The sequence below is a fragment of the Rhincodon typus genome, chromosome 15 (genome assembly GCF_021869965.1).
Source record: "Rhincodon typus isolate 14 chromosome 15, sRhiTyp1.1, whole genome shotgun sequence".
Lineage (NCBI taxonomy): Eukaryota > Metazoa > Chordata > Chondrichthyes > Orectolobiformes > Rhincodontidae > Rhincodon > Rhincodon typus.
In genome coordinates, this window is record NC_063346.1 from 16,708,678 (window position 1) to 16,727,638 (window position 18,961).

The window sequence follows — 18,961 nt, forward strand, 5'->3', positions numbered from 1 at the left end:
GATTTCCTCAGTATTCTCTAAAAATTAGTTATCAAGTACTTTGTCAATGGTTTTATGAACATTCTTACAGAACTTCTGCAAAATTGTTGAATGTGATCTTAATTTCTGAAATCTGTGTTGCCTGTTTCTGATTTTATTTGTTTTAACTCAACATTTCATTTTTAACAATTCCAAAATGTTCCTAACAGAAGATGTTAAGCTTCTTGTTCTGCACCAACCAAAATTAGTTTTCTCCTCAGTCATTACAATGTTCATTGTCTAGTCCTTCAACTCAATAAAATTTCAAATATAAAGGTATTACTTCACGGGGGTTCTCCTCACATCCTTTTATCACTTTGTCAGGAATTTTGAAGAAAAAAGCATGAGTTATGGTTTGTGCTACTTCTCAGTGTTTCTGCTAATCTATTGCTGATTAAAAAAATAAATTGCTACAGGAACACAGCAGGTCCAGCAGCATCTGTGGAGAGAAAACAGAGTTAATGCGTTAAGTCCAGTGACCCTTCTTCAGAACTATTGCTGAAGTTGCTTTCTGAATTTTCCTGTATTCTCTCAATTTTTTTTTTGTAAATAGTGACCTCATATAACCTCTTCAAATTACATTAATTTCTAATTTCTGTATTTGTTGAAGGGATTCCAAAACTTGGCATTTTGAAACTTTGCAATTTTTTACTGCAAAAGATGCAAATCATGAGTGATTTTAAAAATTCTACTCCTTTTTGCTGTTTCTGATTTTGTTGAAATCAATGAATTAGTGACTTAAAATCCCTATTAATAACCATTTATTTAGATTAGGTGAAGCTTGGAATAAATATTCCACAAGGATCAAACAAAATACTGCGGGTGCTGGAAATCTGAAACAAACACCGAGAATGCTGGAGAAACCCAGCAGGTCTGACAGCATCTATGGAAGGGGAAACAGCTATTATTTCAAGTCAAATGACTCATCTTCAGAACACTGGTTCTGCAACTCTCAGTTCCGAAGAAGAGGCATTAGTTTCAAAGCATTAACTCTGTTCCTCTCTCTGCACATGCTGCTGGACCTGCTGAGTTTTTCCAACACTTTCTGTTTATAGCCAACAAGGGTCAGTGCAGGGACAGTTTAGAACTCAGTAATAAGTGGCTCGATGTCAAATTTTGGAGATAGAAAGCAGGCGGCCTTGAGGTGGAATAGTACATTATGCATGACGACAATCGAAACTTGCAGACTGTCTTTCCTTCCTATTCTGGAGGGTCAGGACACCTTCTCTTCCTCCGTTAGAGTCTGATCTCTCAACAGGGCATCTACCCTTTAGACCTGTTGCTCCTGGAACCTAGCTTCCTCCCAGATGTATTGGTTTCCTCTGAATCCTAATCAAGTCTTGTTGCCTTTATCACAAACAATTTCCTGCAGGTGCTTGCCCGTGTGAACATCTGCTATTCAAAACTCATTGATGCTACAGGAACCAAGTATTACTGTACATAAGAACATAAGAGCTAGGAGCAGGAGTAGGCCGTCCGGCCCTTCGAGCCTGCTCCGCCATTCAATAAGATCATGGCTGATCTTTTCGTGGACTCAGATCCACTTACCCGCATTCTCACCGTATCCCTTAATTCCTTTATTGTTCAAAAAAAATCTACCTTATCTTTAAAAACGTTTACTGAAGTAGCGTCAACTACTTCACTGGGCAAGGAATTCCATAGATTAACAACCCTCTGGGTGAAGAAGTTCCTTCTCAATTCAGTCCTAAATCTGCTCCCTCTAATCTTGAGGCTATGCCCTCTTGTCCTAGTTTCACCTGCCAGTGGAAACATCCTCTCTACTTCTATCTTATCTATTCCCTTCATAATTTTATATGTTTCTATAAGATCCCCCCTCAATCTTCTGAATTCCAATGAATATAATCCCAATCTACTCAGTCTCTCCTCATAAGCCAACACCCTCAACTCTGGCATCAACCTAGTGAACCTCCTTTGCACCCCCTCCAGTGCCAGTACATCCTTTCTCAAGTAAGGAGACCAAAACTGCACACAGTACTGCAGGTGTGTACCTTCCTGTTTTGACTTTGTAGCTCTAACTTAGAGCTTAATAGTTAAGTTCATATTCTTTATCTACTTTAATTTCAATTAAACTACTCTGTTCTGCCTTTGCTTCTGGTTTCTATGATAATTGAAATCTGTTCCAAAACTGTTGCTTTTACCTTGTTCCTACCTCACATCATTGCCAGTCATTACAGTGTCTGCTGTCTTTTCCAACTGGTTTGTTTTTACGCCTACTTCACTTCAACCTCATCATTATCGTCCTACTAACACAGTCATTCAATTGACTAATTAATTCCTAAAACAAGACTTACATTTGCATAGCATCTTTCACAACCGTAAGATGTCCCAAAATGTTTTACAGCCAGCAAAGTTACTGGTGCAATGTATGAAATGTAGAAACCAATTTTTGTATAGTAAACTCTCACAACGGTAATGTGGTTGTGATCAGACAGTCTGCTTTTATGCTGTTAATTCAGAGATGAATATTTTCCAGCATATCAATAAACACCCACCTTCTCTTTTTCAAGGCACTGCCACAGAATTTTTTAGGCCCACCTGTGAGATCAGACAGGGTCTCAAGAGCTAAGTACATATCCAAAAGTAACTTATGAAGGTTAATTTTAATACAATTGCCAATGTTGACAAGATACTATGTTGTATGTGGTGAGTCCACCAGTCCTGCAAAGCCATGCTGCCTTTTCAAAGGGGCGATGCATAATCTGCTGAGTGTTTCAAGCAATTCCTTTCCTTTATTTCAGTTTCTCAGTAATTTGCTTCTTATTTAGATGTACTATTTTTACTCCATTAATTTTAATTTGTTGCCACCTCATTTCTGCTATGGTCTCTGCTAAAACATTCGGTGCTGAAAATAATGGAACATTTGCACAATTCAGAATAAGAGTCAATTTGTTTTTGTCCAGGAGTCTTTCTCACAGGATACAGTAGAACTGATCTACACGAGCACTTTGAAGGGCAATGGCAGCAGATGCCTGGGAATACCACCACCTGCAAGTTCCCCTCCAAGCCGCAAACCATTCTGACATTGTCGTTCCTTCAGTGTTGCTGGGTCAAAATGTTGGGACACTCTCCCTAGCAACCATTGGTTGTTATCTACACCACTTGAGTTTCAATAAGGCACATCATCAACTCTTTCTCAAGGAGAACTGCTGATGGGTAATAAATGCTGGCCTAGTCATTGTTGACTATTCTCGCAACCTTTATCCCAACTATCAGCTAAAAACTGTCAGAAGTTGTCAACTGTGTGTTCATACAGCCCTTTTTTAGCAATGACCTGCTCACTGATGCTTAGTTTTGGTGGTGTCAGGACTGACTGATTTCAGGACTCAGTAAAGCTTTGGCCCATATATATATAGATATACAATATATATATTTATGTAGCAGATGTTTTCATGAACTGGTGATGTGTACTGTAGCTGTTATCTCTGTGTTAAGTGTTGTCTAATGTGTCATCTTAGGAGCTCCTGCTCTCTCAGCCATCTCTGCTACAATGGAAGAGAGTGGACTATGAATATACAGGGATCCATGCTGCGCATAAACTGACACTTTCCTAGCCACCATCAGTTCTGAGGAAGGATCACCAGACCCGAAACGTTAACTCTGATTTTTTTCTTCACAGATGCTGCCAGACCTGCTGAGCTTTTCCAGCAACTTCTGTTTTTGTTCCTGATTTACAGCACCCGCAGTTCTTTTGGTTTTTATTTAATATACAGGGATCACTGGCCTCTATTTTCTTCAGCCCTGTTTGCCAGCTGGGTTTTTCATTTCTGCTCACCCCTTCCAATGCCCTTCCAAACTGTCCAAATAGCCTTCCAGAGACTACTTTGAGTCTGTAGTTTCTATTTAACTGCAGGGGTGAAAGATGGCAAGACAAGTTGCTAAGGTTATTAAAAAAACACATATAGTTTACTTAGATTTATAAATAGAGGGACTAAGCATGGCTGCTGTTTCAAAGAATTAGCACAGGCATATTATTTAAGTGGTTCATTTTCTACAATGAAAGTTTCTGTCATTCAACAATAGTGTGAAGATAATCTCAAGATCTTTATTGACCTGTAATCTTCCAGACTATTTGGTGATTTATTATGTTGTGATGGCAATTATTGTGAAAAAATGTGCCAGAAAACAGGTAAAAATAATAAAACATTCAGATATTGACTCGTTTACCATCCAGATGCATAAATAATCAGCTTGGTCCTACTGCCTGATTTTCTGTTGCTGTCTTCAGGTCCATTATGATGACATGGCAGCAATCACACATTCTACTCATTCAGCAGTAGTTAAACAACCGGCAGCTAAATTGCAAACTGGTGCCAAAAATCTGAAATCGTTCCGGAAATGAACAGTTCTTAACATTTTATTCTTTCTAGTTGCAGTGCAAGTCTACAATGAGTAAAGAGAAAACAACACAAAAACCTTAATGTCATGCGATTAAACCAATCCTAACTCCCTGTGTGAATGGGCAACCCACAGTCCCTTCCATAGGAGTGAAGAGTCACTTTCTGATCTCACAGTAGAGCAACCTTTCCATTTTTAATTGTTTACATTAGGGTTTTAAATGAATCTCTGTCTTTCAAACCCAACAAATACTAATCAACAAGTTTATAGTTGCTATCATCTGGATAATGATGAATGCATGAAGCAACAACCTCAGCTAATTATTTTTCCTGCACTGAATTGTATGTATTCTGCCAGTGGCAATATACAACATTCATCCAACTGAAGCTTAAAAGGTCAATGCATTCAGTGAACTCTTCAGTGCGTGTGGGAGCAAGGAACCATTCCAAAAGAATATGCATCCACTGGTCAACAGTGCAAGTGAGAAGGAGCATACCTGTTTTTGCAACAATCATACAGTAACCTCATTCCTCTCTCTCACCGGCAAAATCTTCAGCAGAATGCTTGCAAACTACTTAGTGCAACATCTCAACCAGTTCTACTGCCAGACTCAATATGTCTTCAGAAAAGGTTGAGGAACCATTGATATATGTAATTGTAGTTTGATGGCTCCAGGAGAAATGCCAAGAACAGAACATGGACCATCTGCATCATGTTTATTCACCTGACTAAGGCCTCTGACACAATCAGCTATGGGGCATTTGAAAAGTCATGGAGAAATCTGTCTGCCCAGATAATTTCACCACAATAGTTCAACAATTTCAGGATGATATGACTGTGTCTCTCCACAATGGGTGAGTTTTTGGACCCCCCTCCCAGCCACTAATGGAGTTAAACACAACTGCACGCTATTACCAAACCCCTTTGGTGTGTTCTTTTTCTCTATCGTAGGCTCTGATGTCTTGCGTGATAGTGGTTGTGGGAGCAAAATCAAATATCGCGTGAGTGAGAAGTTGCTCAATCAGAGTCGACTCCAGGCAACATCCTTTGCTATCTCCTGTTTCTGATGACTGTGCACTAGCCCTTGATTCAGAACTGGGTTCAAATGTAGCACAGACCTGTTCTCCAATACAAGCAACAGCATCAGCCTTACAATCAACACAAGGAAAACTGATGTCATGTACCCGTCTTCTCCATGAAAGTCCTATTTTTAGCCCAAGATTTTAGTCCATGACCAGAACCTGTCAAACGTAGTATGTTCACTCATCTCAGCACATTCTCTAAGCTGTCTTTGTTGACAAGTGGACACATGCAAGAATTACCAAAATAAGCGTAGCCTTTGGTAGACTTAGAACGTCAGTTTGGCAATTAAAAGGAGCAAGTCTACATACCAAACTGAAAGTTCAAGACGAATGGGCCCACCCACTCTGCTTAATGCATTTAAGACCTGGACTCTGTACCAGTGTCAAACCAAGATATTTAATCACTTTTACTTTAGCTGCCTTTCAGATCTTCTGATAATCAGATAGTAGGACAAAGCAACAGACACTGAGCTAAACATCCTAGCTAATATATCAAACATCAATACCATGTAGAGTCACAACTGAATTGGACTGGTTAAGTAGCCAGAATAACATTTGTCCAAAGCTCAGTCATCTGTGGTGTCATGTCCTAGTTGCTGCAAACCTTCTGGGTTTGGTTCAGCTATAGCAGTCTCCTGGACATCCAATGGAATCTCACTAAACACCCTAGATGATGAATATGCTCATGATATTTATAATCCATTCAGTTACTTCTAAATAATCTGTTTTCTTTTCACATGCATGTAATTGCTTTACAGTCAATATTAGAATGTATATTGCTTCTGTGGAAAGGGTAATCTTTACTATTGAATTCTAAAAGCACCAATATCTTCCCCAAATTTAGTCATTCTTGTTTATCTTATTGTAAGGTGAAGAACTCACCATTGAATCTTCTAATAGTTTATAACATAATCACTACCTTATTGTTATGGACCTGACCAGACTCCCTCAAAATATCTTAAGAAGATAGCCCAGACCCTAACTTCTTCTTATTTAAAAGGTGGATGTGAAGTGCATGTTACAGATGTGATGCAACTGGTCAAACCACTTGATGTTAAGAAAAACACAATTTATTTAAACACTGTTGTTCAAATACAAACAAAAAAAAGGAAATTGGAATAACTTGACAATTAGAAAAGTTGACCGTATAATTGATACAGTACCTCTTACTAATTAACTGTTTCAATATAGTGACATTCCATAAACACCACCCCCCTTGGCAAAAAGGTAAATTCAAACACAGATGCTTACAGGCAATTTTCCAATCCAGGAAGAAACAACATCAATAGAGATTTTGGAGAATATAGTAGCTAGGAAACATTTTACTGAAGCTCCAACTCTTCTGGGATTCAAACAGCTTCTTACTGCAATAGGTAAAAGAAATCTAGAAACTTGATCTATGGGAACTGGCCACACCCTCGCTCTTCCATTGTTATGACTGTTTTAAAAAAAGCCTAAAGCCCCCTTTGATTGTTGACTTATGCTGTCTCCTGTAGCCACTTCGATATGTTTGCCTTTACAAACTCTCTTCAAAAAACAGGACAAAATAACGTTATTGAAGTGGCAATATCCTCACATTGTATACTGATAATCAGCTAAGCTCACGCCATGTCTCATTTAGTCTTGTTGGAATTGACAGACATTCACAAGGAGCGATTCTCTGCAAAATGAAGAAACATGAGCAGGCTTTGCACCTTTTATGAATTGCTCAGAGTCTGGGGAGCCTTCAGTCGGCTGCTGCTTTCACTGTGGCAATGCCTGACCAGTCAGAGTTGGCTTGCTTACCAATGGTCATCCTTTTCTCTGGTAGCATGAATTGTTGTGATTGTTTGAAATGTGGCATTCTTGCAGTTGTCCTGATATTCGCAAGAGGAAAGGCTTGAACTGTCAGTTGTCTTTTGCGAGAGAAGTACTTGGGTCCTGTAGTCCCTCTTTTCCCCAGAACGGCAAGCAACATAGATGATACTCTTTCAATTTAAAACCAAATAGCTTTCCAAGCAGGTTAGAATTCCATTGAAAATGACTTTTGAACTGAAAACAGATGGCCTTTTAATGGCCTTTTAATGGGTACTACTTCTGGAATGATTTAACATGGTTTTTAGCATTAAAGAAAACAAAGAACAACAGATGCTGGCGATCTAAAACAAAAACAGAAATTGCTTGTGAAACTTAGGCCACAAAGGTGGGGAGAAAGCAGTTAGTGTTTCGTGTTTGGTGATTTTTCACTGGACTCAAAATGTTAATTCTGCTTTCTCTGCACAGATGCTGCCATATCTGCTGGGTTTCTCCTGCAATTTCTGCTTTTGTTTTTAATATATCACCCATTTAGGTAATACAGAGGCTTTCTACAGACTTGTGAATTGTTAAGTCTTATGTAAAAAGACATTGGGTCCTTTTGTTACAGAATTTCTAATTTCCATGAAGATTCAAAGTATTTGAAGGAACTTCCATCCTAAATTATCTTTCCAAAATGCTAAAAACACAAAAACTGTTCCACTCTAATTATCGTCCTTAATTTCATTCGAGAAATGCCATAATGGGTTTTGCATTGCAGAATGTACATGTCTGCCAATTTTCTGATAAGCAGTGTTAACAGGCGAGGCTCCTTTCTGGTTGCCTTCACTTCTTTTTAACTTTGAAACTTCTTTGTAGTTTTTCCACTGTACAAGTGTTGATTACTTTCATTAAAACATGGAATTCTACCAGATGCACTTCCTTTCCACAATTCCAAAAAAAGAATTCAATTACGAAACATGAATTTGTGGAGTTAAGGTTATTGAATGTAATTAAAATCTATTTTGGAAATACAAAGTATTAAAAAGTTCCAGATTTCAGTTTTTGTTTCATTAGTTCTGTGTCACCCTGTGAACTTTCTTTGTTTGATTAACTATTTTTGAAATACCCGACACTTCTCATCTATTCATCGTGCCCTGTTGTGATCCCTTTGTGGAGTAAATTGATTGTTGCATTAAATTGTTGCCTCATGCCTCATGCATGGACATAAAATGCAGTCAGCAAGTAGTCAGCCTACTTACCATTGGCCTTGGGGCTTGCCTGTTGTCTGAGCAATGGCCACTGCTTCTATGTGATGCAGCTGATAGCATAGCTTTACTGCCGATTTGATTGCCTCAGAGAGCTGCCGGACGGAGCTTGCTGTCCCGAGCCATTGTGAGGGGAGTCCCATGAGCGTTATAGTCAGATGGCCATTCTTCCTCTGAGTGGGCTACCGCTGACCTTTCAGCTGGGGATGAAGAGGAGGTGAGAAAATCCAGATGTTGCTGATAGTGAGTCTATACTGAACCAAAGGCTGCTGTTAAAGTCTTCCCAGAGTGCATCAGTGAAATGGCACAGATGTTCACTTTTATCCTCATAGAATTGAAATGTATTGTCACTTATATTTATGAAAATATAGCGAAAAGTGTATAAGTCGCCATAATCTGGTGCCATTTTAATTACAAAAATGATAATTGAGACAAAGTTAAGACAAAGTTCATTTTTTGTTCCCTCCATGGCAATCTGGGTTTATGGAGTGGCTATGGGACGCCTTTGCCAAAGCTTGCCCCTCAGACTGCCAAAGCAAGGATTTCCAGATGGGACCCACAATGCTACCACAGCTGAAGCTGCTGCATCGCCCGCACAGCCGGGAGGAACAGACCAGATCCAACAAGTTACCGACGTTGAAGGCGTCACACAAGCTGTCACTGCTTTCGTTGCCGCTGAAGCCACCACATCACTGCCATAGCCACAAGGAACGAACTGGAACCACCATGTGGCCACCACTGTAGCCGCCGCTGAGACTGCCACACCACTGCCAGGAGGAATGGACCAGACCCACCAAGTCACTGACGGTGAAGCAGTTGCTAAAACCGCCACCAGGAGGAATAGACCTAAACCAACCGCGTCACCGATGATGAAACCTTTGCTCAAGCTGCGACCAGTATGACCACGAGGAGTGGACATCCAGATTCACATGCTGTCCTCGCTACTGCTTTCCTCCACCGTAGCCGCAGAAAAGAAGAAATGGTGAACTTTGATACAAAAGAAAACAAAGAAACAAAAATAAAGAACAAAGAAGAATGCCGCTGGCCAGGTGCTTGGGAGCACATGGGCACAGGAGAACACATCCTACCCTGCTGCCGCAGCCATCATAGCCTCACTATAAAAACATTTGAAACACCCTGTTGAATGAGATAGAATTTTGTTTTAACGGTATGCTAAATTTTTAATCTCTAGCAAACACCTTCGCTGGCCCTGAGAAACTAAATTTTTATTTGTGAAATGTCAATTTGTTTTTGTTATGATTAATAAAGTTTTTTTTAGGTTTGTTTATAATATTTTGGCTTTGATCTTAATTATTTATTTTTCCATGAAATTTTAGACCACAAGTGAAGGAAATTTTATTTTAATATGACACAGAAAGAGGTCATTTTATGCAAAATAGCCCTTTCTGTTGCATCTCCTCCTATACTTTCTTATCTGAATCTACTATTGTAACCATCTATTTCCTTCTCTATCATATGTTTTTCTAGCTCCCCGTTAAGTGTATCAATATTATTCGCTTTAACCAAACTGTGTGGTATCTTGTTACATAATCTCATTTTACTTTGGATCAATATGTTTCTTCTGAATTCTTTAATGAATTTCTTGGTATCTATTTTAAATTGATGTTCTTGTGTTATGCCTTTGACTGCAAGAAGACCAAAGGTTTGTACTTCCTGCTTTCTTGTTTGTGAGAATACTTTAATGTGATTGGCTGCTTATTGTGCTTCCTGTTATCACTAGTGTTGTATGCCTGAGTTTCCATTGAACTGATGCTCAATTTAAACTGGCCTTTCGAATGAGAATGCTATCACTGAAGATATCAAAATAATTTTTTGGGCAGCCTTTTTCAAGCTCAACTGTGAGTGCCACAGCTTTGCCATAACCACAAAATCCAGTTTAATATTTTTAAGAAAGCAAAGGCAGAAGTTACATGACACCAAGTTATAGTCCAACAGGTTTGTTTGAAATCAGAAGCTTTCAGAGTGTAGCCCCTTCATCAGATGAAGAAAGCAGGTACTTACTTTGTGGTATCAAATGTGAAAGGTGTATCTGTTTCTCATTGAAAAATCTGCCTATTCTTCTGGTCTGTTATCTGAGGTAAAACTTCCAGCCCAGCCCAGCCTACAGTCACAGTATCGTCTGCCTCCATGCTCACATTTCATATTATTCATTTTATTGCGTTGGACCCACTGAAAAGTAGGAAAACATTTTTGAACCAGGTATTTGGCCTGCTAATCAGTCTTGCTTTAAAGAACAAATCCAAAAATGTCTCAGAAAATGTCCTATGTATCATATAACAATTTTCATGATTTAGACTTGTTTGTACCTAGCGTGACATTATTTCAGAAACTGGTAAACTTCTTAATTGTACTAGTACAGATCTAATATAGGATCACAATCGTCACAATCTGATGCTGAAACCATAGACCATATTTATGGCTGTGAATAACAATAGCAATTGTGAACTGCTAATTTTCTCTAAACAAATATTGGTTGAGGAACCCTGTCCTTTATCCTTCCTTTAATCTTGCAAACATAATATTTAAATTTACATTTATAAATATATGAACAGTATTGTAATATCAGTCAGGCTACAGGCCCACCTCACAACATGTTGTTTCTTACTGTCTTTGTATGTTTGTTTGTGTGTGTGTGTGTGTAAATCTCCAAACAGTCTGCAGTATAAAATTAAGAATTCAGAACATGGATAGTCACATGGTTTCATAGAACCATTTCACTCAGAACAAATCAGCCTATGTAAAGCATTGTATGGATAGCACTTTACAGGGTGTTCTGTGGCAGCACTCCACAGAACACCCTGTAAAGTGCTATCCATACAATGCTTTATGCATTATTGCATATTTGAAAATATTGAAATCTTCAACATTATTCCAAGCTGTCACACATTAGAGGATACATGAGACAGCTTCACTCTACATGTCTTTCACTGCATTTTGAAGCAATGCTTATTTTACTGTATTAACAACCATTGATTAGACCCGATCTGTTTCTGCACTTTTTACAGGCTATCGACTCAGTTTATTTTATGGGATTCACAGAAGTGGATAAAACCTACTTTGTTGTTCGTATTTGCCGGAAACCCAATGACTTGTGTGAAATGTGGGTGTTGCTTCGAGTTGATGGAGTTGGATGTTTTGAGGTAAGTCCCCATTCACAGCTTTTTGCAAAATACAATTTGTTTATTTTTCTAGAATGTTGTTATCGCCACAAGAATCATTAAAACTGTGCTTATTTTTCTTTTATTTTATCGCATGAAGTTAAGGGCTGGAGAACATACCCTATGGACTCACTTGCTAGTCAGCCTATAGTGAAGTTGCACACGAGACAGTCCTACAGTCTGGTTCAATTTGTATTGAGTTAACTGATTTCTGCCAGAGTAAGTGTTGTAAAAACTTACATACTTTTGAGTTAGGGGCAAGGACAATGTCAGCCTAAGCTTTTGCTATTGATTGCTTTGTGAGAACATTTGGACGGGGTCAAATTCAGGGTCAAACTGCTCATTTCTCTTTTGGAAAAATCTCACTATCTAAGTTTGCAGTATAGATGGTTAGTCATATCTAAAAATGATGTGGCAGTCTCCTGAAGATAATGAAAGGGCATAAACAAAATAGCTTTATTAAACTAACTTCATTCTATCTTATGCTGGACTCTAATGCTGAATTAAATTTTCTTGGAAAAATTGAAAAGAAATGTTATTTGTCATGGTGATCTTTTCAGTTTGCAAAAACACAAGAGTCCTGATGAAGGGCGTAAATGTTGACTTTCTAGCTCCTCTGATGCAGTCTGACCTGCTGTGTTCCTCCAGCTTCACACTGTATTGACTCTGACTCCAGCATCTGCAGTCCTTGCTATCTCACAGTTTGAATTTAATTTTTTTTCCAACCAAACGGATAGATTTAGATTTATTATCGCAGGTACACAAAAAATACAGTCTAAAAAGTTTTATCGCGTGTATTACGCAAAGCATTGCCATGCTCTGGCACCATCTCGGAACATTTGAACATAATGCGAGATTTCATTGCAATAGAGTTCACCTTCTCTTTTCTTCTTGTTCCTCTTCCTCTGCTCCTCTGTTCGCTGCTTGACATCAACCGGAGACTCTGTAATGCGTTCCTGGGTCTCTGTAATGGGGTCTGGCCTCTTCGCTACAGGCCTACATCAATGCCACAGTTGTGACTGTCTCATCCAAACTCTCTTTGGTTCCTCCAGTTCATCCTTGGTCAGTGAAGTTGGCTTCTGAGGAGTTGTGTGTTGTCACAGTTTTTGTGGTCCCAATGCCAAAGGTCAAAGCAATTAATGTTTCTGCCCTTTAGTCTGTTACGCTGCTGTCTGGACTCATCATGTTTCCTGGTCATGTGATGCCATCCTGGTCATTGCAATGTCATCCCAATATCAGATCACTAGTAGATGTCAGATAAGTCATTAATTCTCCGGCAACTGAAAGCAAGATGTGAGAGGACGATCATCCAAACTTTCAACTGGCTATAATCTGAGAAAAAAATTGTTAAGCAGATAGTATTTACAATTTTTTCTACTGGATAAGATTTGTGCCAAAGCTTTGAATGCACTATGATTTATTTGCATTAAGTTTAGGTTTAGAACTTCCACAATGTTGATGCATTCATTAATTTCAGATCAAAACCACCCCCCCTCAAAAAATGTGCACATGATTGAGAAACGTTGAATTACAGACTGCAGAACTCACAAGAGCGTTGAGTGTTGCCCAGACTTGCTCTCCTTTGCATCTCTCACTTTAAACTATGGCCTTACTATTCATCATTTGAAAGAAATGTAATGTACACCAAGCACTTCAGAATGTAATTTGATCTGGGGTGTTTGCAATCTTAAAGCTTTGCAATTTGAATTTGTTAGGGTTGATATAAAGTGATGGGAAGGAAGAAGTAAGTAAAAGGTTGGTTGAAATGTTAATAATCTGTCCCATCATGGGAACATCAATCAGGATCATTTATGGGTGGTTGGGAATTCTCAGCTTTATGTACTAATTTTATTTTTCTGCCCTTCTTTTCTCACTGTTTGCTGTACATTCAACTCCCTTCCGCACATCATACACTACCTTCGAAGCTTGAGACCTTCAGATCCAAAATATTTTGGCATGTTTGATCACCAAACATGAGGCGACACAAAACACAATTTTCTAAGAAGGCTAATCTACCTAAATATGTTCAGAGACAGAGAGGTGGGTGGGAGCGGTGCAGGGAGGCACGCCTTCTCTTCCTGTGCAGATTTTGTGAATAAATAATCAATGGAGAGAAAAAGCAAGAATCCTACAAAATTTTCAGAAAGATGTCAGGCTAACTTTGATTGGAAGTATGTAATGAAGATCACTGAAATGTATTAAAATATATTTGTTCACATCATTATCAAGAGAGAAATTAATATGTGTTGAGTCAAATAGCATTTAAAGGAAAGACAGTCGGCTGAAGTATTCTTGTCAATATTCTGACAAAACTGCTCCTTTCAGCATCCAATCCATCCTGATACCATCTGTTCTGTGGACAGTAAGAACTCATGGAGTGGAAGTGGTCTGAAGATGGAGTGTCTTGAGCCACATCGGCGATGGCGAATCATGTTTAGCGGACTTCTCAGGTCAGTAATACTTGGCCTGCTGTCCTTCTTAGTGGGATGTTATAGATTTGCATGTGATTACACAACGTGGTCAGTAGTTATGATATCACACTAAGTTAAGTGAAGTATGTATAGATCTTGCTTCACACACCTCTTGTGCAGTGTAACCTCTATGCCTCACTCTGTCCAAATACCCTATGATCTGTATGACCTTGCTTACTATGATCTGCCTGTACTGCTCGAAAACAAAGCTTTTCACTGTACTTAGGTATATGTGACAATAAATCAAATCAAATCAAAATCAATATTCGAATAAATTAATATGTTCCTGAAATATATTGTTATTTCATTTGGATGTGACTGAAAGGCTTTCAAATCGCAAAGTGTTTATAAGTGCGATAGAGAGTTAAATTGGTCAACTATTGAGAAAAAGTGTGTGAATTGTCATATGTTGCTGACCCATGGACATTCATTGCCTGCAGGAAGCACTTTGAATTTGTAGTACCCATTGTTTTACAAGACGATTGTACAGAGAATCTGTTGCCCACAATTTGGTTTGCTGCAGGAGAGTCAACATTGTGATGTCTACTTAAATGCAGCCTTAAACGTGCCAATTGTGGTTGCAAACAGTTGGAAGTCCCAATTGTGAATGGAATCTGCACTGTAATAAACTGAAAAATATTTGAACATGCGAAAGAATCAAGTATAGGAAACCTCCAACGAAAGCTCCAAAAATTTGTCCAATTGCAGGCAGAACCAGGAGAAGTAATTCAATAATTAATCTAAACTGAAATAATTTGTGACAACTAACAAACATGCAAAGTCTAAAAGACTTCCATTACCCCAAAGGGTTAATTTGCATACTTCATGATACATTTTGAAACAATGCTTGCGGGGAGTTTTGTATTGTTTGAAATAATCAGCCTGTTCAGAGATGTTATTACACATCTCCGTTGCAAGTGGGACTTGACCCCAGGCTTCCTGGTCCAGAGGCTGGGACACTGTCATTGCAACACAAGAGCCCTTCCTTTCCTCTTTATATTTTTAAATCTGGAAGTGTTATCACACGCAACTCAACAGCTGCTTTATTTTCCCACCACCGAACTGCCTGTGGTACTTTTTAACCAATTATCCACCACCACTAAATCATAGGTGTGTTCCAATTACGTGCAATGGTTGGCAAGGGCAATGCAGACCAGTAAAGGTGAGGAAGAGTGAGAGGAGATGAAATCAAAATGGAGTTGGAAGGGGAAACAAGGCATCCTGACCCTCTGTGGTGCCCAACATTTTTCAAAAGCATTGAGAGTACTGATGGACACCATGTGCTCTCTCTTCAAGGACACCCAGACACAAACATAGCCCTCCACTGCCTGTATCTACTAATGGCCAACTTGGCATGGCCAGGAGCAGAACTTTCCAATGAGCACCAGGACATTGCTTGGCTGGTGGTGAGGATGGCTCTGCCTGTGAGATTCTTAAAGCATGCTCCGTGCCATCGCATGCTGCCCTCGAAGCGGCCATGGAGGGCACGAGATTGTCACACACCTCCGCCTGGGATGTGCCTATGCAAAGGAAGTCTGGAGAGAAATGCAGTGATTTTTGTCGAGGTTCATCTCGAGCAGCTCCGTGACGCGGGGCTCTGCACACTATGGTCTGTTCCCTGGGACTCACACTGAGACAAACATCAACTGCGCCTGGAGGACCATCAACTCGGTAAAAGACACTCTTTAATCTGCCTGAAACTCGCTGGTCCTGCAGTTGAAAGAGTTGACCCTGACTAAGTGTTGCAGACTGGCACATTCCAAGGTCCACGACTACATGCTAAGGGACGCATTAAATCTTGTGGCAGCTGCTGTAAAGGCACAATGGAGAAAGACCACTGTATAAGGTTCTACTGCCAAAGCATAATGAGGGTCTATTCAGTAAACGGACCCTCCCTGATGCCTCAGCTAAATGTGGAGATTGTAATTGTAAATATGGAGAAAGCTGAACCCTATTGTTTGTTTTTTCCTCTGTAAGTAAAGACAGTATAGATCTGAATGGCTTCATTAACATAAAGATTTCCTTCTATGAATAAAGTATATTTTTGAAATAAAAAAAAGTAACAATTTCTGAAGAAGGGTCACTGGACTTGAAAAACTAACTTGGTTTCCTCTCCATAGTTATTGCTTGACCTGCTGAGTTTCTGTAGCAATTTCTGTTTATGTTTGTTATAAAACACAAGCACTGTTTAAATTTTACTTGCCTCATTTTATATTTCTGTTGTTTAGAAGGGGACCATACAAAAATAAATGGACTGAAGATGAAGGGGAACTTCTGTATGTCAAGTTTACTTTTATGTAAGTTGTGGAATTTAACAGACAGGTTGGTTTGAAAGACATTTGACATTTATAAAATGACTTAGAGGTGTGCAGTACAGGTCTTGAGTCCAATGAAATGTTTGCAGTGTCTCCTGTAATCTCTTTGAATTTATGCAGCAGGTAGTTGAAAAATCCTCGTTCAGAAGTTTTCAGATTTGACTCTTGGTGTGCATTAACTAATCCAGAGGTGCAATTGCTACAGAACTGGTGGGTGAGAGAGGGAAAAGCAAGCAAATTGTTTCTAATTACTAATAAATGGAAATAAATAAATGGAAAAATACAGCTGCTGCATGCCAAAACCCTGCACAAGAACAGCCAACATTAAATTGAGTAATTAATACTGTAGGGAGTCCATCTTTTGGAATCAGATTAATGGCCATCAAACAAACCCATGGAAATAAATCAACGCCTTTTCATAGAATTTTAGAACAGAGGCATAAAATATTTACAGCCAGAAGGAGACCATTTTCGTCTGTCTTATCAACACTTTCTCTCTGCAAGAGTAGCTGCTCCAGTCCTTATCTCTTTCCATTCCCCCATAGCCCTGCAAAACTCTGCTATTCAGATAATAATCACATACATTTTAAATGCCACAATTAAATTTGCTAACAACACACACTCAGACAGTGTACTCCAGATCTTAATGATACATAAAAAGGTTTTTCGTCATGTAACATTCAGCTCCTTTGCAATTCACTGTAGATCAGCATTGTCCGTTCTCCAGCCTTATACAGTGGGAACAGTTTCTCCGTCTCCGTCTCCATAACTCGCATGATTTTGAGCACATCTAGCAAATCTCCTCTCTACCTTCTCTCTAAGAAAGACAACCCCTGTTTCTTCAAATCATCCACTGAACTGAAGTTCTTCATTCCTGACAATGTTCTCATAAATGTTTGCTGTATCCTCATTGTCATGCCCAAAATCAGACAAAGTATACCAATTGAGGTTGACTTGTTATTTCATAAAGATTCATTGTAAAGTCCAGAATTTTAATGGAGAGCCATACTGGACTCGAAACATTAGCTCTGTTTCTGTCTGCCAATGCTGCAAGACTTGCTGAGTTTTTCCAGCACTTTGGTTTTATTTCATATCTCTGGCATACACAATATTTTGCTTTTATTGCCATAAACTGCTTGCTTTTGTATTCTTTGTTTCTATTTATAAATGCAGAATCCCAAAAAAATTGGGTCTAGGGCTAACTTTGCAAGTGTGTGGATCCATGGCAGGTCAGCAGACAATGAGGAGTGAGTGTAATCAATTTCTCAACCTGCATCATCACCATTATTGGTTGTACACATTTACCCATAGGTTCCAACTGCTTCTGCACCCTCTTAGCCTTGTACTGCCCAACAAGTCCACACCAACCCTCAGATCACCCCACCCAGATCCATCCACCTATAACCCGCCTAATCTACACATCCTGAGCAATTTAGCATGGCCAATCCACCTAGCCTACCCTTCTTTGGACTGTGGGAGGAAACCGGAGCACCAGGACGAAATCCACGCAGACACGGGAAGAATGTGCAAACTCCACACAGACAGTCACCCAAGGGTGGAATCGAACCCAGGTCTCTGGTGCTGTGAGGCAGCAGTGCCACTGTGCCGCCGTATCTTTCCATTCTGTCAGCCTGTCCATGTCACCTTGATGTTTATCTCTGATCACAACACTTCCCAAATTCTGTATCACCTGCAAATTTTGAAATTGAGCCCTGTACATCCACATCTAGGTCATTAATATATATCAAGAAAAGCAGTACAGAACCCTGAGGAACCCAACTATATATTGTGCTCCAGTGCAAAGTTAACCATCCTACTCCCTGTTTCCTGTCAATCAGCCAGCTTTATATCCTCTTGCTGCTCTCCCTTTTATTGCATGGACTTTAATTTTGTAAGTGGCACTTTGTAAGACATAATTTGGACATGTATCATTACAACCACTGTGTAATCCTCATCAGCGCTCTCAGTCACCTTAAGAAAAATCTCAATCAAGTTGGTGAAACACAACCAAAAGCAATTCACACTGGCTTTCCTTAATTAACTATTGGGCAGTTAATTTAGTCACAGATAGGCCATTCCTAAAATTTTCCCCACCACTGAGGTTAAAATGACTTGTTTGTAGTTGCAGGCCTTATCAAAGAATCACAACATTATTATTGTGTTGAAGGAGACTATTTCGCCCATCCTGCCCCAGAGTATTCAGGGATGTGCAGGCTGGGTAGGTTAGCCATGGAAAATGGAGGGTTACAGGAGTAGTGTAGTGGGTGGGTGTGGGTGGGATGTTCTTTAGAGGCTCGGTGTGGACTCGATGGGCCAAATGGCCTGCTTCCACACTGTAAGTATTCAATGATTCTATGTTTGCACTGTCCCTCTGATGAGAATTAGGAATTAGTACCATTTTCCTGGTAACCCTGCATGTTGTTTTTGTTCAAATAATTACCTAATGCCTTCTTGAATCCCTTGATTGAATCTCTCTCCAACACACTTCCAGGCAGTGCA

The 18,961-nt window shown here is 39.4% G+C and overlaps 2 protein-coding genes across 2 annotated transcripts in view; one reads left to right on the forward strand and one right to left on the reverse strand.

Moving 5' to 3' along the window:
- Nucleotides 1-9,416, reverse strand: part of LOC125485040 — a 23,719-nt gene extending 14,303 nt beyond the window's left edge. Inside the window, exon 1 of the mRNA XM_048605956.1 lies at nt 9,066-9,416. Coding sequence (XP_048461913.1) covers nt 9,066-9,416 — 351 coding nt within the window. The remainder of the gene's footprint in view (nt 1-9,065) is intronic.
- A 116-nt stretch (nt 9,417-9,532) lies between these two features.
- LOC109918145 overlaps nt 9,533-18,961 on the forward strand; it is an 89,452-nt gene continuing 80,023 nt past the window's right edge. Inside the window, exons 1-4 of the mRNA XM_048605957.1 lie at nt 9,533-9,546; nt 11,496-11,658; nt 14,002-14,126; nt 16,376-16,444. Coding sequence (XP_048461914.1) covers nt 9,533-9,546; nt 11,496-11,658; nt 14,002-14,126; nt 16,376-16,444 — 371 coding nt within the window. The remainder of the gene's footprint in view (nt 9,547-11,495; nt 11,659-14,001; nt 14,127-16,375; nt 16,445-18,961) is intronic.